At 40.3% G+C, this 11,433-nt stretch overlaps 1 protein-coding gene across 24 annotated transcripts in view; it reads left to right on the forward strand.

Annotated features, from left to right (window-relative positions):
• APBB2 (amyloid beta precursor protein binding family B member 2) overlaps window positions 1-9,414 on the forward strand; it is a 171,255-nt gene extending 161,841 nt beyond the window's left edge. For 22 of the 24 annotated variants that reach the window (XM_083833255.1, XM_083833250.1, XM_083833248.1 and 19 more), the window contains 6 exons: window positions 1,917-2,031; window positions 4,618-4,705; window positions 5,755-5,838; window positions 6,313-6,428; window positions 7,165-7,344; window positions 7,907-9,414. In XM_083833255.1, the coding sequence (XP_083689381.1) occupies window positions 1,917-2,031; window positions 4,618-4,705; window positions 5,755-5,838; window positions 6,313-6,428; window positions 7,165-7,344; window positions 7,907-8,074 (751 nt within the window). In that variant the 3' untranslated portion in view covers window positions 8,075-9,414. The remainder of the gene's footprint in view (window positions 1-1,916; window positions 2,032-4,617; window positions 4,706-5,754; window positions 5,839-6,312; window positions 6,429-7,164; window positions 7,345-7,906) is intronic. The other 2 variants (XM_083833240.1, XM_083833246.1) reach the window with 1 other exon arrangement.
• Window positions 9,415-11,433: the final 2,019 nt, after the last annotated feature.

Here is an 11,433-nt window from a genome sequence, read left to right on the forward strand (position 1 = left end):
AATGGTACCACAGATGACTTTCAGTGCTATTTAAGTTAATGTGAACACTGGTTTCAGCTGTTACGTCTGCCCTCTGAAAGAGTAAGCTTGTTCCAGCAGTGAGGTGTGTGCGGCAGGCTGCCCGTCTGTGCATCTTCGTTAGCCTGCAGCGATGGTCACTGCCAGCAAGTTTGTCGTGCACGTGATTCCAGCTGGGAATCTTCATTTTGCTTTTGAACCATTCAGCTAGGAGGAAGGAAACCCTTTTAAAGCGAGGCTTGGCACACGTGCAGAGAAGCAAAGAAGCATCGTCGTTTTCCAGGACACTCAGCGTCTCAGTGAGCTTGCAGTGCAGCGCGAGGGAAGAAGGTGCTGGGAGGCTCTTGCGGGTTGTGGCTGAGGTACTCAAGCGTGAGGCTGGAGCTAGGAAAGCTCCAGGCATCCTCCTTAACAGACAGCACCTTCCGGGACTATTACACTGGACTAAACCACAGTCTCTGGTTTTCCCTGATTACTTCAGGACAAACATCTTCAACTCAATTAGCTTCTAGAGGGAATGAAGAAATTGGCAATTCATGCTGAGTTGAACCCTGCTAGGGATATCTACAAACTTTACTAAAGTCTGAAATATTCCTATATTACAGATCACATGGTTTAGGAGGGAAGGGACGTTATGTTTCTTTTTGTCCACGTGGGATATCCCTCCTATTTCTTCACCAGTTAGGGTATTGCTGGCAATTGGTTATATGTAAAGAGGAAATGCAGTGAAAAGAGGCTTTGGGTGTAACAGGCTGCTGGGGGCTCCAGCTTCCCTGGCCAGGTTTAGTTCCAGTTAGCTACTCACCATCACTCTGATAGAGAGGCCAAGTCCCAAAGAAATCTGCAGACAGCACGAGGGTCACAAAGTAGGATGGGGTGGTGGCTGCTCAGAGGACATGAAAAAGCAGAGGTGCAAAACCAGGGAGTGCAGTGTCTGGTACGGAACAAAGATGGCTAGGTAGCAAGAAGTGTTGGGAAGAAGCCTGGCTTTGCCTGGCTTGCATGCCTTCCCATGCTGCGGACCCAGCTTCAGGCACCCCCTGGGAAGGGGTTAATGGATGTCTTTGGCCTAGGAGGGTCGTGAAGGCAAATAAGTAACACGGGGCCATGGTGATGGGCTCTCAGAGCAGGGGCAGCCCTGAACTTGGTAGCCAAAAAATGTGAATGTATTATAAAACCCAGTGCTTTCTTTACACCATTGTCACACTTTGACTTCTTCATAAGAGCTCAAACTCTTAAACAGCCTGAAAACAAGTAAGCATTTCTGTCCCCCATATTAGACAGCTATACCGTGTTGTGGTGACTGGTTGGTACAGTACAAAAAATCTCTTTTGTAGGGCATCCTTATTTAACTTTTGAAAAAATAAGGTCAGAAATTTAGGCCAATTAGTGTGAGCAAAGCTCAGCAGGTTCACATCTCCCTTATGCAACCAGATCTCTAATTATTATCTGCATATTTTAAACACTTTATACAGTCCTTTGAAATACATTGTTCTCTACCTAGGATGCTGTATGCTGTTTCTCAGCTTTTCTATCATTTAAGAGCTTTGTGTGTTTTCTTTTCTGTCTTATTCTGCAACTCTCCTCTCCTTTGTCTTCAATAAAATATTTGAGTAAATTTTTCTGTGTATTTACAAATGCAGTTGGAATTACAGGTTGTAAGTTCAATAAATTGCCAGTGTTATGAAACTGTAATGAGCTCTTTAATTATATAGGTTAAGCATGAAACCTTAGCCATGTTTTAGGGGTATGCAATTTATTAATTTTGTATATCTGCTTTGTCTAAGGCATGCTTTATTCTCTGGCAGCTGAGACATAACACTTGTTAAATTAAAGCAGGACTTAATGTTCTGCAGGTACTACTGTTTCTAACGTGTTAATTTGTTTTGTCTGTGCAGAGACTTTGCTTATGTGGCAAGAGACAAAGACACAAGAATTCTGAAATGTCATGTGTTTCGATGTGACACACCAGCAAAAGCCATCGCCACAAGTTTACACGAAATCTGTTCAAAGGCAAGTGGATTTAAAGTCAACTGCATTAGTCTGTTGAGAGGTCCCTGGGCATAATACATGTATGATCAGTGATCTTACGCACTGTTGGTTTAGTTTTTATCTCTGGCAATAGGAAATGGTGTAGAGAATTTCTGAAGGAAAGAACACGAATGGGAGTAGTGGAAGGGTGAGCATTCAGAGCTGAGGGTAATATTTGCTTTTGATTTGACAAATGCGTATACAGACTGAAAATGTTCTTGAGTAAAAAAAGATGTAGGTTCAAAATGGAAAAAGAACGTGCAGTTTCAATGAATGAGAAATGGTGATATGAAACTTCGTATCAGGCCTTGTTTGAATGGTATTCTTCAAGCATGAAAACAGTTGCTAACATGATGCTGCTCAGTTAGAGCTTAGATGTAGATGTAGACGTTCAGATGTAGAGCTTAGTGATACGGTTTAATGGAGGACTTGTTAGTGTTAGGTCGTAGGTAGGGCTAGGTGATCTTGGAGGTCTCCCAACCTAAATGATTCTGTGATTCTGTGAATTAAAAAAAAAAATAAAAATCAGTGAGAAGGAGGGAGCTAAGCTACTGTAGTTACAAATAAATGAAGGATCTTGGTTCCTGTAGTAGTACAGTCTGTAATACTGGAGAGGGCTGTGCTCTTCAGTCATTTCACCTTACATATCTGCCACCATTCCCTGGTTACTAATTTTGGTTTTCTTGAATGGTCAGCTCACAAGTGTCCTCTGTATGGTCATTTCATGCAGTGTTAGGGCAGCACGTCCTTTACAGCAGGAAAATCTGTTTGAAAGGCTTTATAGCAAGAAACTTATACCAGACTGCTTGAAACTATTTTTAATTCTCTTATCGAGCTGTGGTGAACTTGAGGCTATATTACGCTGCTCATTTTGTTTTTCCTTAAAACATGTCAGATTGCACCAGAGGAAGAGGGGACAGTGGGGACAGAAGAACACGATCAGTTCTCCCTGTGTAACTTGTCCCTCCTCATGAGTCACGGCTCTTCCAGAAAAGCTCATTATTAAACCCTTGGGTTTTAAAATTGTGCTGATTTATTTTATGCCTGTGCTTGTTTGCTTTTTACATTTTGTCTTCGCGTTAGTGAATGAAGGTCAGGGGTGTCAAGTTCCTCCCTGTAGCCAGCTGTATAGTCTAAAAAGTTTTAATTTTTGCAACGCTGCAGACATGGCTACTGAATCTGTGATGTTTCACCCCAACAAAGTGCAAATTTACACTGTGTATATCACCGTGACCTTCCGGGCAGCAGGGTTTGCCCGAGGCAGCAGCAGCAGGTCGTCCTGCTGGTGTGTGAAGCTGCCTGGGGACATGCTCGGATCTGGCAGGGAGCCGCAGGGGCTGAGCCTGGGGAAGCCTGGACCTGCTGTGTCCCTTGTCCTTCTCCAGCTCTCGGTTCTCGCAGGTGTTTCTAGCAAGTCTAGCAGGGAAAAAAGCGCTACGTGGGCCCTGCCACAGCTGCTTCTACCCAGTCAGCACAGCAGCTAGGATTGCCACGGCGGCGATACGCAGGGGTATCTGACTGTGCTGTCAGCGGGGCAGCAGCGCTGTCACGTGTGTAATTGTGACATAAAGCTCCCAGCAATAATTTGGGATCAGAGAGCAACTGAGCGTTTCCAGCCGTAGCTAAGTGTAACACGGAATGAAATAGGATTGTGCTGCTGGGCAGAGCCTGTTCCTTCGTAGTTCAGCAATAGGTAGAATCTGATTCAGCAAGCACTTGGCATGTGCTCTCTGGCAATCTGGACCTCTTTGCTGAGTTAGGGCTTATCCCTAAGCTAGTGTGTATCATTTTTCGTCCTCGTGGGGAGTACTGTCATATGTCCCTGTAACAGAAAATACTTCCAAATATGAAATCTAGAAGGAAAAAAAAAAAAAAGCAATTTGCCAGAAGTATCTTCAGACCAAGTGTCATCTGCTGGAACACTGGTTATCTCTATAGCTTAATTATAATTAATAGTCATCAGTGTAAAGAAGCAGATAAAAAGGTTTCATACATGAGCTTTGGAAAAACTCCCTTAGCTTCCCTGGGTCCCTCCTCAGTCATACGTTTTTAGGAAATAATCGTCCAAAGTGCCTGTTTTGAAGTGTTTTCGTCTAGTGCTAGTAGTACACGTTTTGGGGAGGAACATGTTGCATTTTGCATGGGATTTTTAAGTCCAGAAGAAACATAAAAATGGAGGAAAAAATGACATGTAGCAGAAGATAGATCAGTGAGGAACATAAATAATGAACACACTTCTTTGTACATTAAATATTTATATTTCTTGCTCTGTTACTCCTCCCTGCAATTTTTCTGTTGATAAAAATGGCTATGTTTTTTTTTTTTTCTCTTCCATTTGTCTCTCACCTAGGCTCGGGTGTCTCTTAAGCTCTTGATGTAGGTGAAGAATGGTGAATAAACTGGCAGCAAATTAAAGTTCTTTACAAAGTATAACCTGTTTAGTTATGTAATTCCTGACTAATTTCTGGAATGAGGGAGTAATTTCTGGAATAGGAGTAAAGTTATACCTGGAGTTACTACTGTACTACATTTTTGAAAAAAATGTCATGTTATCACTGTCTTATTCAGATTATGGCTGAACGGAAGAATGCTAAAGCTATGGCTTGCAGCTCACTACAAGAGAGGAGTAACGTCACCCTTGATGTTCCTCTGCAAGGTACTATACATTACAGCTCAAATCCTTGGGATTGTGCTATTTTAGATATGTTTCATTTCTGCTGCTGCTTTTGACCAAAATGCATGGAGAGTGTAATCCTGTCTTAACTGCTCTCTCTGGTAAGCTGTATTGTATTAGACATTTCTAATTCTTGGTCGTGTTTATAGTAATGCAGTCATAACAGCTTGTGCATTCCAAAATACGAATTTTGCAAACACAAAATCTTACTTGTGGCTACTTGCATGTATATCCTGCTCGCATCAAAATACTCTTGACTATAGACTGCACAAATTGGCCAAATATGCCCTAAAAGCAGACTATGCTCCAGTTAATCGCATGGATTCAGAGGGGCTGTAGGACTCCTCCCCCTAGGTTTTATCATCAGTTTTAGCAACTTCCAAGGCAAGAGGTGCAAGTGGGTTGTCATCCAACCTAAGGGTCTTCTGCACACTCTACTGCGTGGTAAAAGAAAGTTGCCTTTGCATGCCTTTGTTAGTTGTAGCTGAATAGCTGCTGTTTTGAAGGTATTCCATGAGAACAAATGTACTATGTATTAGCTTACAGAAAAATACATGCTTTTAGATCCACCAGTTCACACTAAATGCCTTACTCTTAATCCATCAACTTGTGTAATTTTCTGCTCAGACAGAAGTATTGATTACTTGTAGCCTGTGTTTAACACATTAACAGGGATGGTTAAAACAGTTTCCAGACTTTATATGGTTATGCAGTGAAACTCGGGTCTGTATGTCTCAGAGGTGCATTCATTTATATTCTCTGTGTTTTTTTTAATATGTCAGCAATATAATGTGACCCTATTTTTAGTGTAGATGAAGAAGAATTGAAGTGAAGAATTAGATGATGCAACATTCTAATTCGCTTAGAAATTATTTGGCATTATTCTTGTCAGAGGAAGTGTAGATTTGTTTTAATCAATGCAATACCTTCAGAGTATAATGACTTGGTAAAATATTTTATGTTATTGATGAAATAAAAGTCTTTTTCCCAGCTGTGAGTAGTGATAAACAGAAATTTTTGTTCCCATGTAGTAGATTTCCCAACACCAAAGACAGAACTGGTGCAGAAGTTCCACGTCCAGTACCTGGGCATGCTGCCTGTAGCTAAACCTGTGGGTATGTACCACTGTTACTTCTGACTTCAAAGGTAACTCCCATAAACTCTAAGGGCTGGATTCTGTCTCTCCAAGTGTAAATGTATGATTTTCAAAGGGTAGCAATTCTTGAACTTCAGTCATAACAGCCAGACATGAAGACATCTAGTGTTCAACGCTTCACGTGTGTGTTTTGCAACCAGGGTATTTTGGGAGCTGCTAAGAAAGCATTTTCTTTCTAGTGCTTTCTCTGAATATGAGCTCTTCTACTAATGAGAAGGGCTTTGGAGAACTGAAGTGGTGCAGCAGCTAAACATGATGCTATCCCATTTTTTCTAAGCCAGAGGCACCTGTTTTGCTTTTGCAGATGAAGAAAACTAACTTCACAACCCATCATCAAATTGTTTTTAATGATTCCAAAACAATGTGCTTTCTGTACTACTATGTGCAAACAAAATTGTTACTGTTCACTTACACACATTTTCTTCCGTTTCAGGGATGGATACTCTGAACAGTGCTATCGAAAGTCTGATGGCTTCCTCTAGCAGGGAGGACTGGATGCCAGTTACCATGAATGTTGCTGACGCTACTGTCACAGTCATCAACGAAAGAGTAAGGCAGACTGTCTTATTTAAAACATGTTTAACATGAGTGTTGAAAACCAGGAACATATAAGCTCTAGAAGAAAGTATTTGTTTTTACTAGAATTCATTTGCTTATTTTGCATTTTATTTCTTTCCAGGGCTGTGAGTCTGCACACATCTCTGTTTTACAGAGGCTGTTACTGCTTGTGTCAGCTTTGGCTTTATTTACCATTCCAAGCATATCCTCAGAAATATAAGTATTCGTTAGATACTTAAAACAAACTCAGTGTTACCCGTTTTAGAAGTTTTGAGCCTAAAATATTGCAGGGTAAGCCCTAAGTAGCAATCCTACTTTATTCTTTATTCTTGGTATGGAAGCCAAAGGTAATACTACAATTTGTTTCACATCCTGTCCTTTTATCTACATCTGTTGATGAGGTCCTAAAGCAACATTTCTACACACCAGTGATAAGGGAATGTCTTTGAAGTCACAAGAGCCATACATTCTTCACGAAATTGCCACATCAGTTTTAAACTTGCAGTACTTAAAATGCACAAGGTGCTCAGTGCTGATGCTCAAAGCCCTTGTGCTCTGCTGATAGCCAAGAAGGGGAGATCCAGCACAGGCCTTTGGACACTGGGTATACGTAGATAGATAAAAGGAACTCCATCAGTGTTCCCTCCCCATTTTTTCAACCTAAAGTTGGAAGTAAAGTTCTGTAGAATATCCCATAGTAACGCACAGTCATTTCATTCATAACCAGAATGAAGAGGAAATCATGGTGGAATGTCGTGTACGGTTCCTGTCCTTCATGGGAGTAGGCAAGGATGTTCACACATTTGCCTTCATTATGGATACAGGAAACCAGCATTTTGAGTGCCATGTTTTTTGGTGTGAGCCAAATGCAGGCAACGTATCAGAAGCTGTTCAGGCTGCTTGTATGGTAAGTGACCTTGAAAAGGCACCTAACAGTACTTAGATTTTCCACTACCTCAATAAATGTATTTCCAAATTTGCAATTATATTAATTTTCTGAGATAGAAAGAACACACGCATTGGGATTCTGATCTATTTAATGAGTTTGAAATGTCAATTTAGTGAGCAACGCCCCGTTAACATCTTACCTCCACCGATGTTTCTGCAACACCCGTGTAAGGTAGCGATCTCTTCCTTTGTTACTGAAGTTATCTAATGCTGCACTGTGCTCCCAGCTGTGTTATACAATGCAGTGACAATGCACTGAAAAATAATCCTTGTTCAAGAATAGATGAATCCAGGAAACTTATTTTTCAATTTTCAAAGGGTTGTTCCTATGACTTAGTATAGCACATCTGTCACGTGCTGAAGAAGAGACTGACAGACCCACGTCCCATTGACTTCGGTAGGGCTGTTTGTCAAAGTGGAGGTTTGACTGTATTTCGTGGGAAAGTATTAAAAATGTATTCTAAATGCTCTGAAAGTATTGGATACAATGAGGATTGCAGAATGCTTTTGCTCTGTTGCAGTTACGGTATCAGAAGTGCTTAGTAGCCAGACCACCTTCACAGAAAGTCCGGCCACCCCCACCTCCTGCAGATTCGGTGACGAGAAGAGTTACAACTAATGTGAAAAGAGGAGTGTTGTCCCTCATTGACACTTTGAAACAGAAACGCCCCGTCACTGAGATGCCCTAGCTGCGTAAGGGAGAAGATTCTCCTAACATTTAACTGCAGATAACAGTAGCTACACTAAGGAAAATGAACTGACAATGTTTGGCCTTCCATTTCAAATTGCTGATGCTTTGTCTTCAGAGAATTTATCCTTATCAAAACAATGTTAGACAAGCATGTTCTCTCGTTCTTGCCACCATCGTGTGATACGAAAAGAAGCATGAATAATTTTTTGCTGTCAGTGAGTTACACCATGAGCAATGGAAGGTCTGCTTGACTGTAAATACATGAACGTTACCAAAACTCACACAAAAAAAAGAATATGGCCACGTCCTTCCCAGTGAACTCATGCTAAAGTCCTTGGAATGAATGATGCCAGAGTTGATAGGTTCACCGTCTCGAGCTGGATTTGCCACAAACCAATCTTAAATCCTACCGCACTTTGCTCAGTTTTCAACACTGGAGTAGGTACCAAGGATCAGCTGCCGTTGAATTACTGTAGATTAAATACCAAGTTTTATTTTTTACTGAACTACACCTGTTAGTTTTAAATTGTTTGTCAGCATTGGTCTAGCAATCACTGCACCATCTCCCTGACATGCTTTTGAATCATTGCGTCATTTGATCGCCTGTTTATACATTATGGTTGTAGCGAAGAATCATGTTTGATACCAAACCAATGCTGAAAAATCCAGGAGTGTTTTCAGTAATTGAGTACAGGGTGACCCACTGAAGCTTTTCATTTTTAAACATACAAATGCAAATGTTGGCTGTTAAACTCATTGTCCCAAATCTGTCGTTAATCCATCAAAAATACAATTTGTTCTACATAGAGCTCATACCAACCAGGAATAAGAAAGAATCGGTAGTTTTACTGTCTTAAAACTCTTACAGAGACTAAAATGTTACCTACCTTTTCCATATAAGTGTTTGATTATATGTTCGATTAATTATCTGGTTGCACAACTCCCCCTTCCCCTCAGTTTGTTGCTGAATACTTAGTGTGTCACAAAAAGAACAATCATATTTTTTATTTGCACAATTCAATGAAATTTCTTTTACTTTCAGTGCTCTGTGACAAAATAAGGGGAGAGATGTTTTCTAACAGGACAGTGCTTCAGGTGGGACAACTTAATTTCAATGCTTTTGCTCCAAAGGCCTCCTGTAATTGCCTTGATCTACACACTAGTGGAGATCCTGACAAAGTCAGCACAGTATTGCCCCTTAAAATTGTACTTCATGCTAATCTTCAACTGCAGTTACATATCTTTAGTTTCTCCCTTTGCCATCTTCTCTTTAGACCTGCAGATTGGTACAAACTTTGGAAATGGAAAATTAAAGATATTTTTAAGTAGCGTTAAAAATGCTTTGCCTCCATTTATAGGTATGTTCCAAACTGTATCTGTCTCCTAAGTCTGTAAATTTGGTCATAATGTAATTCTAAAAGAACGTTGTCAATGTTGTTTTTAGAAGAACTTTTTATTTTACTATACTAGATTGTTATAAACAAAGAATGTTATTTTTTTTTCTTATTGGAAGAAATCAACAGCAACACCTGGGCAAAGCCAATTGAGAATAAAGGAGGAAAGAACGATGGTTCAAGACATTTCCGCATGGAAAATGTAGAACTATTAAAGTAAAGCCAGCCTGAGGTATGAGCAGGGGTAGGTGAAGGCTAGCTATGCAACTACGGCCATCTAACTGGAGGAGCTGATCCTCCTCTGATGTCTGTATGACAGGGATTCTGCACCCATGGCAGTGGAGCAATTCTTTCCTTTCCTGCTGCCTCCTTTGGACCACATCTATTGTTCGTACAGTTGGAAGAGAACTCAGATCAGCCTAATGTGAAGAAACTTAGAGAAATCACCCACGTCTCTGAATTTGATCCAGTTGGCTACTTGGCCGTGCAGATGACAGGTAATGCCAAGCAGACAGAGAAAGCTGGAGGTGAGAGGAGGCAAACCCACCCCATTTAGGATTTGGATTTGCAGCTGTTCTACAAAGAATTTTAAACGGTATAATCCAGTGTGGTAGTTGTATCTACACAGTGCTGAGTCTCCGCAGGAGAGATACAGACTCCGTGTTTAAACTAAACCACCACTTAGGAAACAGCAGTGTCAAGGTAAGAACCTGGGTGAAGAATCTTTACACGTCCGTGTTGTCAAGGCTAGAACATGTAGTTAGCTTTCACTAGCAAAATGTGCAGCTGCAGGAAGGGCTGAAGGAGAAGACAGGTATTTGAAAAGCTGTAGTCACTTGCCAATATATGTTTTGAGTTTTGTGTTACCAAAATGCTGTTGATTTTGCAAATATTTAAGCAGTGTGCCAAATGGTCTGAATACATTTGGCCCTTCTGTTGCAGTAGAACTTCTTATTTTCCAAAAAAATAAACACACCCAGGTGTTTGCAAAATCAGAACCTAATATTGCAAAGCCCGGTACCTTTTGTTAAACATATATTAAGACACTTTTACCATGGCCAAAAATGTATGTATGCCATACGTGTGTTTGAGTAATTGCTACTGTTTTAGTTGATGTTCTAGCAACCCTTCAGTTATCTATGCATTTTTTTTATAATACCTAGTGATTCTGTAGGCAGGCAGCCATGTTCAGTATGCCTTGTATGTCTGATGCCATATTTTAAATTAACCTGTTAAATACAGCTTAAAATATTTTTATTTTATTTATTCTATTTTTACTGAAATATCCTGCATTATTATGTTGATGTATTGTCTTTACTGGACGTGATCTTGTAACATTCTCTACTCTGTATACTATAGGTTGCCTAAAAAGGCAAGCCTTGTAATTATTTGTAGTCACATTTTTATTGAAGTCTGTAGAAAAATCATGTAAAGCAAAGCTAATTTCTTAATTTTTTCAATGCAAGTAGTAAGTTAGAGGTAAGTATCACATGTCAGTCATGTCATTAATGTGCTCCCTTGCAGAAGCAAGGAGATTTATATTCACAGTCGAAAACTAGAGATAAAAGCCTTTCTTTTGAAATCTGCAGTGCTGGCTGTAGGTTTTATTTAAGCCACTTACTATTTCATTTGAAGGGGAAAAATGGGATGCGGGAGATGTAAGGCCATAGAGGCCACCTACAGGGGGGTTAAGTGGGAGTAACAAAAATTGCATGGAAGGGGCATAGAATCCACTCACAATAAAAGGAGTTCTTAGTGATAAACATTATGTGCAGAGCCACCTGTACCTCTTGAAATAAGAGGCCCTTTTGTGATAGGAAGAAAAGCTGTGGAGTATCTAATAGCTTATGCCAGTTCTGTGTAATTTACTGAGAGTTCTACATCCCTTTTCTTTTAATTTTATCAAGCATTTCATAGATGTTTGATTAGGGATCTGAAGTTGTTAGTAAAGCACCCACGGAAA

The sequence above is a fragment of the Anser anser genome (assembly GCF_964211835.1).
Source record: "Anser anser genome assembly, chromosome: 4".
In the NCBI taxonomy this organism is placed as follows: domain Eukaryota; kingdom Metazoa; phylum Chordata; class Aves; order Anseriformes; family Anatidae; genus Anser; species Anser anser.